Genomic DNA, 23,102 nt, shown 5'->3' on the forward strand with positions numbered 1-23,102 from the left:
GAGGCGATACTCCGGCAACGAAACCAACGAGTGACACTATTGTTTTGTTGATTACAGAGTTATTGTCGATGTTTGCAATCTTTATCTGGTTTCCAATATCGATATATTTTTACCTCAAGAAGAAGAGAAGAATGCGGCGGCAGGGTGTTACTGATCCTACTCCCTTACGCGTCCTCCATCGGATGTTAGACATTAAGTAGAAGGAATGTTTGATGACTACTAGCAGAAAGAGCATACGTTGTAAGCATGATTAATGTTATTTTATTTGTAAAAAAAACTGTTTGGTTTTACTTGGCTGTTTTGTGTCTCGTGTTTATCGTGTCTGTCTTCTTTTTATTTCCTTTTTTATGAGTCTTTCTGTCGAGTCTTGAGGGGATTAAGATGATTATTGAACAACAATGATTGAGAGTTGAGTTTAGTCTTCACTTCATACTTGAGGGCAAACATGGTTCAAGTGTGAGGATGTTTGATGTGTGTATTTATAGTAGTTCATATTCTTAGATTATTTGTGTTTTAATCGAATTTAATATACACAATTAAATGATTTTTGGTACAGGAATTAAAGAGATTGATGTGGTTGGAGTCAAAAGTGAGACCGATGGAAATGAAGAGATTTTTGGTGTAAAATTAGAAGATTGATGATATTTAGATTTTAAGCCATAAAAGTGGCGGAATATTAGTGGGCTAGATTTTATTAGTTCTAGTATAAGGTTAGGAGTGTTTGGCTGAGCTTATAAGCTCAAAAAACAGCTTATAAGTTGTTATTAGCTTATAAGCTCCTTCAAAGTGTTTGACAAAATAAGCTCATAAACAGCTTATAAGCTCAAAAAATAAGCTCCCCAAAAAATAAGTCATCTACCCCAATTATTTTTTATAATCTCATATGCAACAATCTTTAATTTTACAAATATTTTTCAACTAATTTATTTTTTTCATCATATATCATTCAAGTTATTTTTCTTCGATTTTCTCTCTCTAAAAATATATTTTCTCTCTCTATAAGCTCAATTATTCAAACACTTTGACAACTTATAAACTCTTAAAAATTACATCTTATAAGCTCTTGAAACATCTTATAAGCTCAAAGATACGAGATAAGCACAAAGAAATCATAGTCTTATTCTAAGTTTAAGAGGAGTCATTTTCCTATTCAAATTCTTAGTATTTTGCCTATAAATGTCCATCTTTGGAATTTTTATTATTATACGTACGTGTTTCACACATTATTTAAACTTCACTACTAGAAAAAACGATGTATAGTGGTGTTATCTATGATACGTATCATAGACAACGGTTTAAACCGTTATGTATGAGAATAGATAACGGTACGAGACGCTCATACATAACGGTATGAAACCGTTATCTATAATGATTATACATAACGGTTTATACCGTTATGTATGAGGATTTTTCCGTTATGTTTTGTATTTTTTTTGTTTTTTTTCCTATCATAGTTAACAGTTTTTTTTCTATACATAACGGTATGAAACCGTTATCTATAATGATTATACATAACGGTTTTACCGTTATGTATGAGGATTTTTCCGTTATGTTTTGTATTTTTTTGTTTTTTTTTCCTATCATAGTTAACAGTTTTTTTTTCTATACATAACGGTATGAAACCGGTTATCTATAATGCTTATACATAACGCTTTATTCCGTTATGTATGAGGATTTTTCCGTTATGTTTTGTATTTTTTTATTTTTTTTCTATCATAGTTAACAGTTTTTTGTACGTTTTATAACGGTTTTTACCGTTATCTTTGATAGAAATACATAACGATTTTTTTGTACTTTTTATACTGTTATGTATTTCACTACAAACTACATATTTATATTTTTCTTCTCGATTTTTTATATTATTTATCTCAAGAAATAAATAAATAACTTTAAAAACAACAAAATGATAAAATCACCAATAACAATATTATATATCATCCAAAATATTCATACATTAGCATCCAAATGAACCAAGTATCAAGTACATATGATCATTGCATATTTCGATTCAAAATTGAAAGTACCAACTATCTTATAGCTAAAACAAAAAATCTATCATATTATGTGTTCTAGCACCAAGTCCTCATGAACTAGTTGACCTGCTATGATGAATTTGCAGCAACTAACTTAGGAGAGAACCCGACACACAAGCTCAACCTGCCAATAGAAAAATAATCCAAATAAAATATGTGAAATAAAAGAAAACTGGACAAGAAAAAGATAACAAACAATATGTTGACTTTTGTTTCACACACTACATCATGAATCACATTAGACGGTAAAGGCAATTAGATTTCCTTTACATCATGAATCACACTACATCATGAATCCCCGTTCCCTGCAACTTCAAGCAGCAAGCAGCAATTAGATTTCCTTTACAAGATCCAAAATTGCAACAGCAAAACCAAGGCAAAATCAGTTTCTTGCCCTGAATTTTAAAGTTTATGTTGCTAAAAAACAAAATGTAAAAGTTCAGAGGCTTCATAAAACTGAAAAAAACTAAGGGTCTAGTGAATTAGCAATCAAAACCTCAAGAGCCAAAATGAAATGCATATGACAAAATTACCATCTTCGGGTTTCTTCAATGTGCTTAGCTGTGTCTTTACTGCCATCCCGTTTGACAGACTCAGCTGTAATTGATTCAAACATTCAGAGGAAAATAAAATTAGAGACGACATATAGTGCAGAGAGTGCTACACTAATATATAACAACGAAAATCCAGACCACCAGCATGCAATTGATGTGGAAAGGATGCTCCTCCTTATGGCTAGTTTACACAGCAAGAATCTGACCATCAAGATATAAAAGTACAAAAGAATAACAAAAACAATACTCCTTTATCCACAGCTTGAAATAGCATTAATCACACGAAAGAAAAACTCTGCCTTATTGTTTTTTGTACAGATGGAGAACAAACAGTATAATAACACTCAAATCAATATTTCACCTTTAAACTGTCTTTTTTTCTTTGCCCTTCTCCTCTTTCTATCTGCCTTTGTTAGCTCAGTTTCTTCTTTGATGTCACCTTTACCAGAAAATACTTCTTCAGGAGCTAGCATAGCTGCATCAGGACACGGCCAGAGGTGCCACCTACAAACAGAAAACGGTTAGAACTAATATGCTGGCATAGAATAATTAATGCAGCTTTGCATCAGCATCGCCTCTGACTCGAGCAGCTTTGCACGAGCTTCCCGCTCCCCATCCCTAGCATCAATTGCTTTGGCAATGTCACCTTTAATTTTCAGCTGTGGAAGTCTTTATTTGTTGAGAGTATAGTATGAGAAGAGGGAGAAAGCTGATATAATCTAGTTTCACAACTGGTGTAATTACTATTAGAGATGGAGTTTATCAGTTATTTTAATATTGAAGTTAGCACAAACTATTACAGATGCCTTTAGGTTTCAATGTGAGACTCAAAAGTTATGAAAGCTAATATATTTGATAAAATCATAAACATATTGCACCGGTGAAAAAACTAGTTATAATATAAAGTGACAATCTCGTGAAAAATCACCAGTAACATTGTTATTCAATAGCCCAAGCAAAATCACAGGAAAAGAAAAAATATCAAACAGGATATAGAAAATTTATAATCAAGTCACTGTCAAATCATATCTTGATCTATGTGGCAGGATTAGGGGATACGGCCCTAGCTTGTTTCAGCAAATCCCTTTCTCTGCGCAAAACGTTTCAGCGACGAGTAGAGGGAAAGCAATGGTTGCATCACAGTGAACCTGCTTCGACAAAGGACCGAGAATTAAAGAGTCTACACCAAAGTTACCTTCAACACAATGCACATCGGAATTAAGAAGGAACGGCGATATAGAGTTATGTGAAAAGCCAAACCTTAACTGTCTTGGCAGAACCTCGAATTTTGCCCCAGGACACAGCTTCATCTGGACGAGCACCTGAATCACTCCCGTCAAACTCCTGTGCAGTGTTAATAAACACGCATAATCTGCACCATTTCGCATCATATTTGCATTGCATATGTGATGCTTGGGGAGCCCTCCTCCAAGTATTATCATCCCAGTTTTCCTTGGGCCGGCATGGACAGCCTCACTGTTCATTGCCCTAATATCTGTAATACAACAAAGTAACATTAATCAACCAGGGAGGTAAACTGGAATGCCATATAATGGGAAGTGATCTACCTTGGACAATGTCAACTACTAAACCAGGATTCTTGAAAGAGTAGAAGTACAAACATGTCACCCAGTGAACCATCTGTTAAGCTAGGGCAGAAAACAGGTATATTGTTCTGCAAGGGTGCATGAGGACCAACAATTCAGACATTAAGTAGAAATCACATGCTAAAAAACTCTTATCAATCCATTTTTGTAACAAATATCCCCAAATATGCCGAATCTAATAGTTACCAATAATGTTAGTACCATAATACAGACAGGCAAAAAAAAAGGACCTAATTAGCTATGTTCAGTTATTCTGATAAATTCCTAAAACATACACTATCACAAGTCACAAAAAGGGGGAAAGGAGGTTGCTTAGCGTGGGCAGAAAAAGCTCCCAATTCAAAAGGTCGGGACCTGTCAGAGATTGCAAACAGACAAATGAAAAAACACATATAATTCAGATTGTATTCCACTCGAAAGACTCACCTCATAAAGTTCAGCAAGGCCCTTTTTGCTCTTACTTTCGTCCTGATATTTTGAAGTTAATTAATAGCAAAACTTAACAAGAGCAGAGAAAGTAGGATTCAGAGAGATAGTTACCATCTCTTTTCTCTCTTTTGGTGCCTTGTTTAATAAAGTAGGTGGCCTCTGGACATCATCAAATTGGCCCTAAACATGGTACCAAGCATACAATTTAATCCATAACAATGAAACAGATTACAAGAGTCTGATGATAGAAAAACAATTTATCTTATACACAAATAAAGGTAGAAATATACATTCAGAGAGAAATGATAAGTATGAAACACGGTACTGTCACGACCCGCACTTGCTAAGGATAGCAAATTCGGGGAACCGCGACTAAGGGAGGGAATTTAGGAGCGGGAGTAAGAAAGGGGCATATTCGGTTTCTTGATGACTCGACTTGTATAAGGAAATCAATCGAAATATCTAGATATCAATGAAGGCCACAAGGGGACCGTACATAATATTATCCCAAAACGGGGTACTCAATAGTTTTAGTACATTATTAAATAATACATATTGTTTGACATAATATCTTAACATAATCAGTGTTCGCAGCGGAATAACAATAACTTGAGTATATGTATGAAGACATATACTCCACTCTGAGGTTCTCGTCCTAAATTGACAAAAGTTCCGCTTGCACACTACATCCTCGATCACAGCTCAACCTGCACATTTAAAAATACATGCAGGGCTAAGTACAAAAGTACTTAGTGGACACTTGCCGAAATTTACATACATGCATAATATTTTATTGTCAAAGCCTTTCACAGTAGTAAGATACGAGGGTTTTCCTTTAAAGACTCGTATTTACCAAACATAATATCATTTCTTTCATCAATAACCCGCGCAGGTATTTATATCATTAATCACCATATCAGTAACTCGTGCCGAGAGGGAGGCCTCCCTCTACGGACACTATGATCGGCCAACCCGCTAGAATGACTCACGATCACAAGGTGTACACTAATTCCGAAGGGATTTGGCGGTCCCATCCAGAATCCGAATTCGATTAACATCAGATAGGCAATTAATAATAAAACATAAAGCATTTAGGCATTGACAATATCATTTAAATTCATAAGCATAAAGTCTTAACAATTCTAATATATAATTTAGTTTATACATAGAAAGCCCACCTGAATAGCAGACTCACGGTTTAGCTCTAACTCTGGTGCTTGACCTTTAATTCGAGAAAATAAAATAAGATTCTAATTCTCGAAAAATCTCAATAAATGAGGATGCGTGAAATGATTATGCATGACTCATATTCCTTTAATTAAATTATGAGATGCTAATCCTATTTAAGGAATTAAAGCTCGTCTTATGAGGTCGGATTATTAATCTTATCTCTTCAAAACCTTAAACTCAAAACATTATCACATAACTATCATTTAGGTTCGAAACTATTTATTCGAACATCAACATGCGCATTAATCATAACTCGTTCTTTTTATGTCATCAAGTCAAATATTCCGTCATCTAAAAACAAATCCTATAATATTACATAGATAAATTATATCATCATAGATCATGCTTTCTTATATTTAAAATCATTTAATCATTTTCAAATAATCCATATTAATAAGTCATTTGAAAAGAATTAATTTAAATGAGAGTTTAACTCAAAATATTTTATTTTATAAACCATTTATAAATACTTGAAATAAAGAACTCCATTTAAATAATTAATTTAAAGGTCAATATATAATTAAATTAATCAAGCTCAATTTAAATTAATAATTAAGAGCTCAAATAATTTAAATAGATATAAGCCCAAATTAATTAGATAAATTAAGTCTATCATGTTTTTCTTTGAATAAGGCCCAAACAATTAAATTAAAATAGGCCCAAATCCTTTAATTAAAAGAAGCTCATCAGATTTTATTTGTAAAGGGCCGAGCCCAAACATTTAAATCGAAGCCCATCTGTTAATTAAATAAGGGCCCAAACACTTATTAAAATCGGCCCAAGTCTCGGCCCAAACAATTTAATTAAATCGGCCCAAGAATTTAATTAAATCGGCCCATACAATTTAATTAAATCGGCCCAAGAGGGGGCCCAACATTTAAAAAAATCGGCCCATACCCGGCCCAAATCCTAACCTAAATATACACACACACTAAATACACTCAAACACACACATTCAAGCTGCGCCCCATCTCTTCTTTCTCACTCTCTCTCTCGCCTTTCCCTCTCTGTTCGGCTGAGGGCGGCGCCGCCTCCGGCGCGCCGCCTCGCCGTCGCCTCCTCCCCTCCCTTCTCCTCTATCTCTCTCGCTCCCTCGGCCGCTGGAACCAGGCGCAGCAGCGCAACCACGCCGCCGCTGTCATCTCCTCCGCCTCTCCTCCACGGCAGATCCGCCGCCGCCGTTCAACGCCACGGCCACCCCTTGTTCTCCCTCTCTCTCTATCCCTAACTCTCAATTTCATCTCGATCTCTCTCTCTAACCTCAATCTTGCTCTAATCTCTCCTAAATCAAACGCTCCCTTCGGTTCTCTCTCGATCTGTATCCAGCCGAAGAATCCACGCCGCTGCAACTGGATTCCGGCGAGCGTCGCGTCGCCTAACGCCGCCGAGTCAGCCGTCTGGAACTGCTGCTGCTCGCCCGGAGTCCGCTGTCGCCGCCTGGAGCTGTTGCTGTTCGCCCGGAGTCGCCGCTGGCTGGCCTGCGATCGACGGCCAGCAGCTCGCTGGAGGAGCGCCGCCGTCAGCCGCTGCCGTTGGCAGCAAGAATTCGGCAGCCGCCTCTCCTGGTGCCGCCGTCGCCATGGACAGCAGGGCTTTGACTTTCCACCGTATCTTCCCTCTCATTTTATCACTCGGTAGGTTCGTATATTAGAATTAATTTTCAGAAAACTCAACTTTGTATAAAGACTTGATTTTGGAATGAAAACTTGGTTTTCTGTATTCTTATTTTCCTAGTGGTGAAAGAGTGCAGCCTGTTCTTGCTTTGCATAAGAGTTATTGGTGTTTGCAATATAAAGAGTGTAACTTTGCTAAGTTCATTATGCCTACAATGGTTTTCTATCGTTGTGAAACTGATCATGCTTTGGTATGAATGCTTTACTGGAATGGATATTTGAGATAGAATCAATACCTTGAATGTTTGTGTTGGTTGTTGAATGAACTGAGATAATCTGGCAGTTTGGCAGAGTAATGAATAAACGATCTCTCTCTCACTTCTTCAAGTGTTAAGGTGTTACTGGAATGGCTTGAGGATACTTGGCAGAGCACCGAATGAAGAGCAGTGCAGTGTGGAATGGGAATGAAATGAAGATTAATAGCTGCTGAAATCTGAAACCAAATGAAGGTGTTCGGGTGTGAAAATTTTGCAAAAAATGCTGCTGGAGCTGGAGTCAACAAAGAATATTACATAGGCGTGGAGCTGGAGTCAAAAAAATGTCCATAATAGATGGCTGAGCATGCTTGAGCATGCTTAAGGGATAGCTGCAGATTTTCTTCACACACATACACTATTTCTTTTTTTTTTTTAAGTGTTGGTAGATAGATAGAAAAATAGGGGTTTGTAAAGTGAAGTATAAACAGAAGCAATAATTCTTGTCTTGGAATTTCTATATCTGTAATATTGTATTGCATTTTTTTTTTAAATAAAATCCAACTACCGGGTTTTGTTAATATCGCGTGTTTATGAAACTACTCGATATCTGCTTCCTTTCTTAGCTAGAATAAATTCTAAATTAAATCCGTAGATTTAATTCTTCATAAACCGGAATAAATTCACGACTCAAGAAATAATAATAAAAATAGAAAAATAATTCTATTGTGATTAATAAATAACATGACTTCGCTAAGTCAGTTATGAATCTGAAATAATTATTGGCTTACTCAATAATTCTCATCGCGGTTTTATTTACGCGAAGCTACTGACTTGGTAATAAAATAATAATCCTGCTTAATTGAATATAATCCAAGGTCATAAGCTGAATTTAAATCATAAATAATTACTGGGCTTGATTTACTGAAAGATGAAATAATAATATCATATTACTGGATTTAAATATAATAAAAGAGCGGGTTGTTACATACTACCCCTCTTAACAAAAATTTCGTCCCGAAATTTGCATACCTATGTGAAAAGTTCTGGGTATTTTTCTTTCATCTGGTCCTCAAGTTCCCACGTTGCTTCTTCCGGTCCATGGTGTCTCCACAGTATTTTGACTGACGCGATCGATTTATTCCTTAACTCTTGCACCTTTCGGTCCAAAATGGCTTCAGGTTTTTCCTCGTACGTCAAGTCTGGGTTAAGAATCATTTCATCTTGGTGAATCACGTGTTTGGGGTCAAACACGTACCGTCTCAGCTGTGACACGTGGAACACATTGTGGACGTTTCCAAAGCTAGGTGGCAGTGCCAATCTATACGCTACGGGACCTATTCTTTCTAGGATCTCATAAGGTCCTACAAAACGGGGTCTCAACTTACCCTTAACACCGAATCTAACGATCCCTTTCGAGGGTGATATTTTAAGGAAAACCTTGTCTCCAATCTGAAATTGTAGTTCAGTTCGTCGGGTATCAGCATAAGACTTCTGTCTGTCCTGGGCCTCTTTAATTCTTGCTCTAATCTGGCGGATGGTCTCAATCATCTCGCTTACTGCATCTGGCCCAAGGATTTTTCTTTCACCCACCTCATCCCAGTAAAGTGGTGATCTACACTTCCTTCCATACAGCGCCTCATAAGGTGCCATATCAATGGTTGCCTGGTAACTATTGTTGTAGGCGAATTCGATTAACGGCAGCACTGATTCCCAACTTCCTCCTCGGTCTAGCACCACTGTCCTCAACATATCTTCAAGGGTCTGAATTGTCCTTTCTGATTGTCCATCTGTTTGAGGGTGAAAGGCGGTGCTAAAGTTTAATCTCGTTCCCAACTCTTTCTGCAAACTGATCCAAAATCTAGAAGTAAATTTTGAATCTCTATCTGAAGTAATGGATATTGGTATTCCATGTAGCCGTACAATCTCACGAATGTACAGTTGGGCTAGTTTCTCCGATCCATGGGTAATTGGAATCGGTATAAAATGAGCGCTCTTTGTGAGACGGTCTACTATTACCCAAATAGCTGTGTTGCCCCTATTTGTCTTGGGTAAACCCGTCACGAAATCCATCGCTATGTGCTCCCACTTCCATTCTGGGATTTCCAATGGCTGTAATTTCCCATATGGTCGTTGATGTAAAGCTTTCACTTGCTGGCATGCAAGGCAACGCTCTACAAACGAGGCTATATCTCGTTTCATCCCGTCCCACCAAAATTTCTGTTTTAGATCTTGGTACATTTTGGTACTTCCGGGATGAGCGGTATAGGGCGTGTCATGAGCTTCACTCATGATCTCGTTTCTGAGTTCCTCGTTATGGGGAACACACAATCTTCCTTCAAAAAGAACTGCGTTATCCTTTGCCTCTTGGTAGCCTCCTGGCGTGCCTGTTCGGATCTTGAGATGAACTTTTTCCAAGCTCTCATCCGCTCTCTGGGCACTGACGATCCTTTCTCTGAGGTCTGGGACGGCTACTAGAGTTGCAATAATTGCTCTTGTCGTTGCCGGTGGCTGAACCACTTCTATCTTCAATTTGTCAAAATCCCTTACAAGCGTGTCCTCTTGAGTGAGAAGAAGTCCTAACTCGGATTGAGTTTTACGACTTAAAGCATCAGCTACTACATTAGCTTTTCCCGGGTGGTAGTTGATACCGCAGTCGTAATCTTTTACGAGTTCGAGCCATCTCCTGTCTCATATTCAAATCTTTCTGCTCGAAAAAATACTTAAGGCTTTTGTGATCAGTGAAGATTTCACATCTAACTCCGTATAGATGGTGTCTCCAAATTTTCAAAGCATGCACAATTGCTGCCAGTTCCAGATCATGAGTGGGGTAGTTCAATTCATGTGGCCTTAGTTGTCGCGAGGCGTAGGCAATGACCTTTCCTTCTTGCATCAACACACAACCTAGCCCATTTTTGGACGCGTCCGTGAAGATCACGTATTCTTTATCGGCTGCTGGAACTGCTAGCACTGGTGCAGTTGTCAATTTCTTCTTCAGCTCTTGGAAGCTGGCTTCACACTCTTCGTTCCACTTATACTTGATTCCTTTGCGAAGTAATTGCGTCATTGGTCTCGCTATTTTAGAGAATCCTTCGATGAATCTCCGGTAGTATCCTGCCAAACCTAAGAAACTTCGGATTTCATTAGGTGTGGTTGGTGATTTCCACTCGCGCACTGCTTGCACCTTGGCAGGGTCCACCTTGATTCCATCTGCTGATACGATGTGCCCTAGAAACATTACTTCTTTCAACCAAAATTCGCACTTGCTGAATTTGGCGAACAACTTCTCCGTCTTTAATGTCTCCAGGATGATTCTTAAATGATTTTCATGCTCTTGGTCATTCTTAGAATAGATGAGGATATCATCTATAAACACTAAGACAAATTTGTCTAAGTATGGATGGAAAACTCGATTCATGAGGTCCATGAATACTGCCGGTGCATTGGTTAGACCAAATGGCATGACAATGAATTCATAGTGACCATATCTTGTGCGGAAAGCGGTCTTAGATATATCCTCTGGTCTGATCTTCAGTTGATGATACCCAGACCTTAAATCTATTTTTGAGAATACACTGGCTCCTTTGAGTTGATCGAACAAATCATCTATCCTTGGAAGAGGGTATTTGTTTTTAAGCGTCAGTTTGTTCAACTCTCGATAATCAATGCACATTCTCATGGTTCCATCTTTCTTCTTGACAAAGAGTACAGGCGCTCCCCAAGGCGAGACACTGGGTCTGATGAAACCCAAGTCCAAGAGTTCCTGTAGTTGCACCTTTAATTCTTGTAGTTCCTTTGGGGCCATCCTGTACGGTGCCTTTGATACTGGGGCAGATCCAGGTTCTAGATCAATGGTGAAATCTAGTTGCCTGTCTGGAGGTAGTCCCGGCAATATTTCAGGAAAAACTTCTGGAAAGTCTCGTACTATTGCCACATCTTCCACCCTCTTGTCTTCACTAGCTTCCCCGTTTAGGTAGACGAGATAAGCTGTGCTTCCTTTCTTCATCATCTCTTTTCTGGCTTGTAATGCGGATATCACTGGTACTCTTTTCTTCATACCGATGCCGTGAAATTCCGTCGGTTCCTTTCCAGGTGGTCGAAGAGAAATTTTTCGTTCACTACAAAGGATGGTGGCGTGATTCTGAGCTAGCCAGTCCATTCCTAAGATCATATCTACGTCCCACATGAGCAGAATATTAAGATTGTTCGCTACCATCTTAAGTTCTCCTATTTCAAATTCTACGTTCGAGCAAACATGTGTGGTGGTAGATCTTTCTCCTGAGGGTGTAGTGATTCTTAAGGCACACTTAGCTCGTTCTGATTCGATTTCTACGGTATCTACGCAAGGGGCAGATATAAAAGAATGCGAGGCACCAGTATCGAACAGAATCATTATGGAAAAACCTTTAAGCTTGCCCATACCTGCCAGGTTTCCTTGGTTTTTCTCGGGCTGGTTCTGGGTGAGAGCAAAGGCTCTCGCCTGCTGCGGCAATGGTTGCTGCCGCCTCTGTTGCTGTTGGCGCTGTTGGTGCTTGTGTTGGTATTGCTGCTGGTATGACTGTTGTTGGCGGGGCTGGTATTGGTATTGCTTGCTGGTATGGCTGTTGTTGGCGGGGCTGGTGTTGCCCTTGAACTGCTTGCAGGGGCTGGGCATAAGTGGCCCTGATTGCCGCGCCCTGCTGTTTGTTGGGGCATTGTGAGGAGTAGTGGCCCTTCTGGCCACACGTGTAGCAACTGTCAGTTCCAGCCTTACAGACACCACGATGTGGTTTGTGGCATTTTGGACAAAGGGGAACTTCATTTTGTCTTTGGCTGCCTCCAGCCGGGGCAGGACCCTGTTGCTTCCCTTGTCCTTGTTGCTGATATTGTCCCAACGGCGCATTTCCTTGCCATGGCCTCTTGTTAGTCTGGTTTTCATTTCCTCTATGGTCGTTCCAGTTGCGCTTCCCTTTAAAGTTCTGAGGGCGTGCAGGTGGGTTGGCTGGCGCTGAGGTCTGTGGCGGAGCCAACCTTTCTACTGGCATCGCAGCTTCGATGTCCAGTGCCCTGTTCAAAGACTCAGTGTATGAGAGTCCACCATGACTAGCTAGAGTCATCCGAATCTCGTGCCTCAGACCGGCACAAAATTTCTCCGCCATTTTCTCATCAGTATCCACCTGTTGCGGAGCATAACGCGATAGATCGCAGAACTCTCTGTCATACTCTGTCACCGTCTTCTTCCCTTGTTTCAGGCTATAAAACTCAGCCTCCTTCTTCTTTCTGTAGCTCTTGGGAATATACTTATCATATAATCCCGTCTTAAAGTCTTCCCAAGTGTATGCTGCCCATTGTTCGGGAGTCAGAGTCTTTCGGCGGGCTTCCCACCAAAAGTCAGCCGATCCGGCTAGTTGGAAAGACATACACGAGAGTCGCTCCTCTTCTGTGCAGTGTAGGAAAGTGAAGATACGCTCCAAGGCGCGTATCCAAGCTTCGGCCTCGGCTGGGTCGCCTGTCCCAGTAAATGTGGGCGGATTCTGTCGAAGAAACAGTTCTTCAGTCCTTCTAGCAGGGGGTGGAGGGGGTGGGGTAGGTTCCCTGTCGTTTCGCCGCCCTTCAGGTATTTCATCGCGATTTCCATCATTGTTAACGTTTCTCCTAGGGGGGCGACCTCGTTTAGGCGGCATTCTGCAAATTACAAACACCCTTTTTAATACATTCTATACAGGAATCTCTAAGGCAATTAATAAAGAACTGTTTGTCAAATTTAACTTATCATAACTCCAAAACTAAGATATTAACAGGAACCGTTGCATGTACAAGTCGCATTATTCAAAGTTACTACATTCTTAACTGACTCGTGAAGAATAAGAACCCGTAGAGAAACATAAAACATATACGAGATCGTCGCAGAAAACCCATGCTAGGGTCATTTTTATCTCATGGAATATTGCCTCATCGAGGGCTTTTACATCGTCAACCCAAAATGTAAGTAAAGTCTATCTAGTACTCCCTATGATGTATCGGCTTACTAGTTAAGCAATCACAAAAGGGTTTTTATTCGCGGAATGTCCTAGAGACCAACATTTCCGTACTAATGCTAGCTAGAAACAACATAAATAAAAACATAGTCATTGGAACGAATCATCGTTTCCGGAGTACATCCACAAGCTAAAACTATCAAATCTGTGAACTCTGAGTCGCGGTACGACTGCTCCTCGGTGACGCCAGGGGGTCCTCTTCTGGATCCTCCTCGGGGTCCTCCTCCTCATCCTCCTCGGGGTCCTCCTCCTCATCCTCCTCGGGGTCCTCCTCCTCATCCTCGCCCGGCTCCCAGCTGGGCAACGGAGTTTCTCCCTGGCCCTCGTCTGTCTCCCGCATGATCTGGGCTGAGCGGAAGATATCGTCCACAATCTCACGGATCGGATCGTCTCTGGTGCTGATCCTGGCCGTGGCACGAGGCTCGGTTGGAGCTGGAGGTGGCACGGGTTCAGGACGAGTAATCCTCATCGTACCATACTGTGCTGTATCGCCATCCTCCTGCATAGGGTATTTGCCCCTATCTAGAAACTCCCTCATGTTGGCCATGACCCTGTCGACATCTGCCATGTAAGCCTCAAACCTTGCGTCTATCGTAGGTATCAGTGGTGGTGGAGTAGCAGTAGCTCGGATCGCTGAGTCAGGAGGCGATGGAAAATCCCTACGAGCCCGTGGACGAGAAGGGCCTGTCTCGTCATCGTGCCTACCACGGCGCCCTAGAACTGAGGCACGTGGTGTAGAATCTCGTGGCAAGACCATCGGAGACTCAGGGGCAGTAGCGGGTGTCTCCGCTGGCAAAGGCGTCCCCACTTGTACGTAGTCTCCCGGAAGGATGTAGGGCCCTAGAGGGGCGCGGCCCCACAAGGTGAAACAGATCTGAAGCTCCGCAATAAAGCTAGGGAAGTCTCCCACGAGGTCGTGGTAATCTTCTCGGCGAAAGATGTAGTGGGCAGAGATTTGCCTAGCCCATCCCTGCCACTCGGAAGGTAACAGTAAGATCAACCTCTGGATACCGTCATAACCTGATACTCCATGTGCACTCGCCTCGACCCAGTGTCTGTGAAAACCTGCGAGGAACTGTCCGAGGTTATCCCCGTGACATGGAGCATAGGTGCGGTAGGACTGCTCGACCTCCTCTGGACTAGCCCATGGGGGCAGTGGTCGTCGTCGGGTGAAAACAGTCCTCGCCATCTAACAAAGGAAGTTCTATCGTCAAAAGTAGCGCACGACAAGTAACTTAAGGCGATAAGGTTCTAAATATCTAAAATCGGAAAACAAGTTCGGTTCAATAACCATAACGTGCAAAAACTCCTCATCATCTAAATCTAGCATTTACACAAGCCATACAGGTTCTTAATACTTAATCACAGATTACCAATTCGACTATCATATAGTTCTAGTGTCGTTGTTTACCGAACTTAGGGCTTGTTATGTGATGCTGATATTTTCTTAAATCTAGCAACGAGCACTAAAAGTTTCAACAAAATAAGTTCAAAAGGCCAAGCTAATTCGAGATCTCATCGTAGAAAAACACTCGAATATTTAAGCTATGCCCATGCCATCAACGTACTATTGGCGTTCGTTATGCTGCTCAATCTTCATGCTCGTGGTTTCATCATGCGACCCTTCGTGTGATTCTTCTTTCTCTATTTCGACCGTCATTGTCGATGTCATCGTAACATGAAGAAAAAGTTAAGGCATCTCCCTAAGTTCTCTTCTATGTTCCGTCGTGAGAGTGAGCATATATAACTTAACAGTTCTAAGTTCTTGTGATTCATACCATAGTCATACTTATTCATGCTTCATACATTTCAAGAAATTAACTTAATTAAAACTTGAAAGTACTTACCATAACCTCCGTTGAGCGTGACGAGATGTAGTGCTAAGCTTTTGTCAACTAGTTCAAAGTGTATTTACTTACTTAATCTAGACTCAACTTAGAAGGAATGAGTAGTACTCAGAGCAAAAGAAATGCTCTGATACCATTCTGTCACGACCGCACTTGCTAAGGATAGCAAATTCGGGGAAACCGCGACTAAGGGAGGGAATTTAGGAGCGGGAGTAAGAAAGGGGCATATTCGGTTTCTTGATGACTCGACTTGTATAAGGAAATCAATCGAAATATCTAGATATCAATGAAGGCCACAAGGGGACCGTACATAATATTATCCCAAAACGGGGTACTCAATAGTTTTAGTACATTATTAAATAATACATATTGTTTGACATAATATCTTAACATAATCAGTGTTCGCAGCGGAATAACAATAACTTGAGTATATGTATGAAGACATATACTCCACTCTGAGGTTCTCGTCCTAAATTGACAAAAGTTCCGCTTGCACACTACATCCTCGATCACAGCTCAACCTGCACATTTAAAAATACATGCAGGGCTAAGTACAAAAGTACTTAGTGGACACTTGCCGAAATTTACATACATGCATAATATTTTATTGTCAAGCCTTTCAACAGTAGTAAGATACGAGGGTTTCCTTTAAAGACTCGTATTTACCAAACATAATATCATTTCTTTCATCAATAACCCGCGCAGGTATTTTATATCATTAATCACCATATCAGTAACTCGTGCCGAGAGGGAGGCCTCCCTCTACGGACACTATGATCGGCCAACCCGCTAGATGACTCACGATCACAAGGTGTACACTAATTCCGAAGGGATTTGCGGTCCCATCCAGAATCCGAATTCGATTAACATCAGATAGGCAATTAATAATAAAACATAAAGCATTTAGGCATTGACAATATCATTTAAATTCATAAGCATAAAGTCTTAACAATTCTAATATATAATTTTAGTTTATACATAGAAAGCCCACCTGAATAGCAGACTCACGGTTTAGCTCTAACTCTGGTGCTTGACCTTTAATTCGAGAAAATAAAATAAGATTCTAATTCTCGAAAAATCTCAATAAATGAGGATGCGTGAAATGATTATGCATGACTCATATTCCTTTAATTAAATTATGAGATGCTAATCCTATTTAAGGAATTAAAGCTCGTCTTATGAGGTCGGATTATTAATCTTATCTCTTCAAAACCTTAAACTCAAAACATTATCACATAACTATCATTTAGGTTCGAAACTATTTATTCGAACATCAACATGCGCATTAATCATAACTCGTTCTTTTTATGTCATCAAGTCAAATATTTCGTCATCTAAAAACAAATCCTATAATATTACATAGATAAATTATATCATCATAGATCATGCTTTCTTATATTTAAAATCATTTAATCATTTTCAAATAATCCATATTAATAAGTCATTTGAAAAGAATTAATTTAAATGAGAGTTTAACTCAAAATATTTTATTTTATAAACCATTTATAAATACTTGAAATAAAGAACTCCATTTAAATAATTAATTTAAAGGTCAATATATAATTAAATTAATCAAGCTCAATTTAAATTAATAATTAAGAGCTCAAATAATTTAAATAGATATAAGCCCAAATTAATTAGATAAATTAAGTCTATCATGTTTTTCTTTGAATAAGGCCCAAACAATTAAATTAAAATAGGCCCAAATCCTTTAATTAAAAGAAGCTCATCAGATTTTATTTGTAAAGGGCCGAGCCCAAACATTTAAATCGAAGCCCATCTGTTAATTAAATAAGGGCCCAAACACTTATTAAAATCGGCCCAAGTCTCGGCCCAAACAATTTAATTAAATCGGCCCAAGAATTTAATTAAATCGGCCCATACAATTTAATTAAATCGGCCCAAGAGGGGGCCCAACATTTAAAAAAATCGGCCCATACCCGGCCCAAATCCTAACCTAAATATACACACACACTAAATACACTCAAACACACACATTCAAGCTGCGCCCCATCTCTTCTTTCTCACTCTCTCTCTCGCCTTTCCCTCTCTGTTCGGCTGAGGGCGGCGCCGCCTCCGGCGCGCCGCCTCGCCGTCGCCTCCTCCCCTCCCTTCTCCTCTATCTCTCTCGCTCCCTCGGCCGCTGGAACCAGGCGCAGCAGCGCAACCACGCCGCCGCTGTCATCTCCTCCGCCTCTCCTCCACGGCAGATCCGCCGCCGCCGTTCAACGCCACGGCCACCCCTTGTTCTCCCTCTCTCTCTATCCCTAACTCTCAATTTCATCTCGATCTCTCTCTCTAACCTCAATCTTGCTCTAATCTCTCCTAAATCAAACGCTCCCTTCGGTTCTCTCTCGATCTGTATCCAGCCGAAGAATCCACGCCGCTGCAACTGGATTCCGGCGAGCGTCGCGTCGCCTAACGCCGCCGAGTCAGCCGTCTGGAACTGCTGCTGCTCGCCCGGAGTCCGCTGTCGCCGCCTGGAGCTGTTGCTGTTCGCCCGGAGTCGCCGCTGGCTGGCCTGCGATCGACGGCCAACAGCTCGCTGGAGGAGCGCCGCCGTCAGCCGCTGCCGTTGGCAGCAAGAATTCGGCAGCCGCCTCTCCTGGTGCCACCGTCGCCATGGACAGCAGGGCTTCGACTTTCCACCGTATCTTCCCTCTCATTTTATCACTCGGTAGGTTCGTATATTAGAATTAATTTTCAGAAAACTCAACTTTGTATAAAGACTTGATTTTGGAATGAAAACTTGGTTTTCTGTATTCTTATTTTCCTAGTGGTGAAAGAGTGCAGCCTGTTCTTGCTTTGCATAAGAGTTATTGGTGTTTGCAATATAAAGAGTGTAACTTTGCTAAGTTCATTATGCCTACAATGGTTTTCTATCGTTGTGAAACTGATCATGCTTTGGTATGAATGCTTTACTGGAATGGATATTTGAGATAGAATCAATACCTTGAATGTTTGTGTTGGTTGTTGAATGAACTGAGATAATCTGGCAGTTTGGCAGAGTAATGAATAAACGATCTCTCTCTCACTTCTTCAAGTGTTAAGGTGTTACTGGAATGGCTTGAGGATACTTGGCAGAGCACCGAATGAAGAGCAGTGCAGTGTGGAATGGGAATGAAATGAAGATTAATAGCTGCTGAAATCTGAAACCAAATGAAGGTGTTCGGGTGTGAAAATTTTGCAAAAAATGCTGCTGGAGCTGGAGTCAACAAAGAATATTACATAGGCGTGGAGCTGGAGTCAAAAAAATGTCCATAATAGATGGCTGAGCATGCTTGAGCATGCTTAAGGGATAGCTGCAGATTTTCTTCACACACATACACTATTTCTTTTTTTTTTTAAGTGTTGGTAGATAGATAGAAAAATAGGGGTTTGTAAAGTGAAGTATAAACAGAAGCAATAATTCTTGTCTTGGAATTTCTATATCTGTAATATTGTATTGCATTTTTTTTTAAATAAAATCCAACTACCGGGTTTTGTTAATATCGCGTGTTTATGAAACTACTCGATATCTGCTTCCTTTCTTAGCTAGAATAAATTCTAAATTAAATCCGTAGATTTAATTCTTCATAAACCGGAATAAATTCACGACTCAAGAAATAATAATAAAAATAGAAAAATAATTCTATTGTGATTAATAAATAACATGACTTCGCTAAGTCAGTTATGAATCTGAAATAATTATTGGCTTACTCAATAATTCTCATCGCGGTTTTATTTACGCGAAGCTACTGACTTGGTAATAAAATAATAATCCTGCTTAATTGAATATAATCCAAGGTCATAAGCTGAATTTAAATCATAAATAATTACTGGGCTTGATTTACTGAAAGATGAAATAATAATATCATATTACTGGATTTAAATATAATAAAAGAGCGGGTTGTTACAGATACGTCCTGAAAATCATCCAAAATGAGAACAAGGACACAAAAATTATAAGAGATGCTACAAGCACACAGCCAACATCTATCCAGATGCCTCTCCCTTCAAAGCATCAGAATCAGCCTGGTGTAGAGCTCCCACTGTAAGGACCTAAGAGTAACTTTTCAGCTATATGAAGCTTACAATCAATGTCAAATAAAGGGGAAAGAAACAAGCATAATTGTCTTTTGATTATCAAACAGTTAGCTGTGCAAAGAGTTTCGAATAAGTAACTAGAAGTAACAACAAACACCCAATTCATTGATGAGATGAACTGAAACAAGAAAACAAAGCAACATTCACATACTTCTTTTCAGAAAGCAGTGTTCAATATTCTCAATTCAGAACCAAGAACAAAAAGATGAGATGAACTGAAACAAGAAAAAAAAACTAGCGAAAATTCAAGCCATAAATCCCTAAAATTCGAGTCCAAAATGCCCTAAAATTTGCTACCTAATGCACTCTTCAATTTCATTTAGTTGTTACCTGAAGAATGAGGGCGACTGTTGTCGGAGTCAGAGGCCAGGGGCAGTGGTGGTGCGATTGGAGCGGTGGTGGGCGCTGAGCCGACGACGGAGGTTGCTCTGCCCAAATTCAAAAATTACGCAAAGATAGAAATACATATAGAAAATGGAGAGAGAGAGAGAGAGTATACCGTGGTGGTGGAAGCGAAAGAGAGGTGATGGGGATGGGGGGCGACGCCAGGCTGGAGAAGGTGGCGGCTAGCGGCTGCTTGCCGGAGACAAAGGCGGCACAGAGAGGAGGTAGAGAGAGGAGAAGGGCTTTAGGTCGAAGAATTATCAACCTCATCCGCTCTCGATTGCAAATCGGAGAATTAGGGCTTTCCCCCTTTCCTGCCTCGATTATGTGGAGTTGAGAAGAGAACCGGCCGTAGAACACCATCGGCTCGCCGATCCTCGGACCACCAGCAACGATGGGCGGGCTCTAGGTCGCGTAGCTCGCCGGTCTCCCTGAGATGGCGACGGCTGCGTTGTACCGAACAGAGAAGAACTAGGGCTCGACCAATCGAACAGAGAAGAACTAGGGCGCGGGGCAGCAGCGAGGGTGGGCGGCGACGGGCCGGCGTGGGGCAGCGGCGCCGGCGGCGGAGTCGAGAGGGGAGAGAGAGAGAGTCGAGAGACAGGGAGGAGACAGGGAGGGAGGACGAACTAGGGCTGGTAGTTTTGGGGTTAATTTCTAAATTTTCTAAATAAAATCTATTCCTTTTTTTTCTTTTTTCTTTTTTCTCTTTTTTCACTTTTAATATTCAATTTTTGGTATTTAGATTTCTAATTTAGATTTTATATAAGTGTTACTTAATGATAAAACAAAAAAAATGTTATGATTTTTTTATTTTTTAAAATCTATATCTAGGAATAAATTCAAATTTTAGGATAAACAATTTATTTGTTATTTTTAATATAATATAATATAATATAATTTTTAAAAAATTAATAAAAAAATTATACATAACAATTTTTATAGACGCTCATACATAACGGTTCAAAAACCGTTGTAAATGACTCTTATACATAACGGTTCTTTAACGTTATGAATAAACCGTTATAAAAGATGGTCATAGATAACGGTAGCACAACGGTTTTGTAATACCGTTATGTATGCAACTAATAGATAACGCAAAAACATAACGCATTTGTTCAAACCGTTATCTATGCATATAGACAACACTACATAGATAACGGATTTTTCCAAAACCGTTATCTATTCCTAAAAGTGCGCTCATACATAACGGTTTTTGAAAAAAACCGTTATCTATGCACTGTTATGTATGTAAACTTTTGTAGTAGTGCTTTTTAGCCTTACAAATATTAGATAATTATTTGGTTGATCAAGATCATCAATTAAGTCATTATGAAGTTTTCGAGTGATTTTGGATTCCTTAAATGGGGGATTGTTGAGTGATATTCGTAAAATAAGACAATATTTTAATTTAAATATAATGATATACCAATAAATTTGTAAACATATAATTAGCGATGGATTTGTTTCAAGATATAAACACGTAAAACATCTCATGCATGCATATTTTTGTGTTACAAGGTGATATAAATAAATGTTTCGAATTTATGAGACCATTATAGAGACGATCATGGCATAATGAACTAAATAAATAAATCATAATATAAATAAGAGACTATTTCTTTATAAAGACTTTTGGTCTTGGTCAACAACGTCAATTGCTAGATTTAAATTGGTAATTTAATGCAACAACACGTTATGAGACTCTTGGATTAATTTAGGGTCTTACGCAAAATCTAAAATTGCACTACATGAAAAATAAATTCGGTCAAATAAAAAAGTTCGGTCACTTACGAGGCCTAAATTTGATGTTACGTTTGTGAGAGGTCTTGGGTTCAATTCCGCCTGCGTGTGCAGGTAGTTTTCTCATTTTGTGTGAGTAGTAGTTTCACCTATGTGCGGTTATTTTCATAATTTTGTGTGATGTAAATGTCTCATCTACGCAAAATCTAAAATTGTACTACATGAAAAATAAATTCGGTCAAATAAAAAAGTTCGGTCACTTACGAGGCCTAAATTTGATGTTACGTTTGTGAGAGGTCTTGGGTTCAATTCCGCCTGCGTGTGCAGGTAGTTTTCTCATTTTGTGTGAGTAGTAGTTTCACCTATGTGCGGTTATTTTCATAATTTTGTGTGATGTAAATGTCTCATCTGCGTGCTAGTTGCTTATTTGATTATTAGATACATCTTGTAATTCAGAAAAAGAAATATGAAACCATTTAAATCTACAGCTTTTTTAGGACTTGGTCAGAAATGATGATGTGATTAAAGAATCAAAAGTCTAGTCAATAGGTCAATGTTTGGTCAAATAGGCAGCTTGCTTGTTTTTCTTCTTCTTCTGCAAACTAGTATTATAACCGTAACATGCACGGTATGAAAATATTTTCTTTAAGTCTTTAATTTATAGAAAATAATTCATAAGGTTATTGTTGATACATAGAGTAATATCCAGAGAATTAAAACTATAATAAATAATAATATGCACTATATTAAAATATAAGGTATACACCACTTGTCACCCTAACATTACATTTAAAAAAGAAAAACCTAGTCGATCCTTAACAATTTTTTATAAAGTTCTTAAAGCTACTAACAGAGTAGTATAATATTTTGCGAGAGCAAATTAAACAAACTAGATCATTTTTTTTTTCTTTTTGTAAATATTTATTTTCAAACACTTCAAAACATGCTTAATTTATAAGCTTCAATATCTTATAAAATGTTGATAAATTTTATTTTAACACAAAAATTGTGACCCTAAAATGAAGAATAAGAAGCTGAATGGAGTCTATCTGGGCCGACCCATACATTAAGTAAAGTTCCCAAAGCTGAGCCCAAGGCCCCAAAGCTTGGAGACCAAACTCTAAACTAATCCTCCTATCTTCTACTCCCTCCGTCCCTGAAATAAGTTCATCTTTTTCCATTTTGGGACGTCCCCCAAATAAGTTCCTCTTTCTTTCTTTTTATTTTTGGACAACTACCCCACCACTAATAATACTTTATTTATTCTTACTTTTCACTTTTTCACCACTCCCAATACTAATTATA

General features: G+C 39.3%; 2 protein-coding genes across 2 annotated transcripts; both read right to left on the reverse strand.

The window, feature by feature from the left end:
• Positions 1-3,472: 3,472 nt before the first annotated feature.
• On the reverse strand, positions 3,473-4,404 carry LOC130995100 (deoxyhypusine synthase-like). Its single transcript, XM_057920249.1, has 3 exons — positions 4,156-4,404; positions 3,848-4,082; positions 3,473-3,735 (listed from the first exon to the last, which is right to left on the reverse strand). Exons 1-3 carry the CDS (start codon positions 4,226-4,228, stop codon positions 3,651-3,653), a joined length of 393 nt encoding a protein of 130 aa, XP_057776232.1. The 5' UTR covers positions 4,229-4,404; the 3' UTR covers positions 3,473-3,650.
• Positions 4,405-19,935: 15,531 nt separating this feature from the next.
• On the reverse strand, positions 19,936-21,008 carry LOC130995101 (uncharacterized). The gene is made up of 2 exons (XM_057920251.1): positions 20,170-21,008; positions 19,936-20,098 (listed from the first exon to the last, which is right to left on the reverse strand). The coding sequence occupies exons 1-2, from the start codon at positions 20,415-20,417 to the stop codon at positions 19,990-19,992; spliced, it is 357 nt and encodes a 118-aa protein (XP_057776234.1). The 5' UTR covers positions 20,418-21,008; the 3' UTR covers positions 19,936-19,989.
• Between the last annotated feature and the right edge of the window lie 2,094 nt (positions 21,009-23,102).

Source organism: Salvia miltiorrhiza, chromosome 7 (genome assembly GCF_028751815.1).
Source record: "Salvia miltiorrhiza cultivar Shanhuang (shh) chromosome 7, IMPLAD_Smil_shh, whole genome shotgun sequence".
Lineage (NCBI taxonomy): Eukaryota > Viridiplantae > Streptophyta > Magnoliopsida > Lamiales > Lamiaceae > Salvia > Salvia miltiorrhiza.

Excerpts from the sequence above, each read along its gene's own strand:
- LOC130995101 (XM_057920251.1), bottom strand. The coding sequence starts at position 20,417 with ATGGTGTTCTACGGCCGGTTCTCTTCTCAACTCCACATAATCGAGGCA. Across the intron at positions 20,099-20,169 it reads CTTTCGCTTCCACCACCACG|AGCAACCTCCGTCGTCGGCT; the intron begins GTATACTCTCTC and ends GAATTTGGGCAG.
- LOC130995100 (XM_057920249.1), bottom strand. The coding sequence starts at position 4,228 with ATGGTTCACTGGGTGACATGTTTGTACTTCTACTCTTTCAAGAATCCT. Across the intron at positions 4,083-4,155 it reads AGTAGTTGACATTGTCCAAG|ATATTAGGGCAATGAACAGT; the intron begins GTAGATCACTTC and ends GTTGTATTACAG. Across the intron at positions 3,736-3,847 it reads GTTCTGCCAAGACAGTTAAG|GTTCACTGTGATGCAACCAT; the intron begins GTTTGGCTTTTC and ends TTGTCGAAGCAG.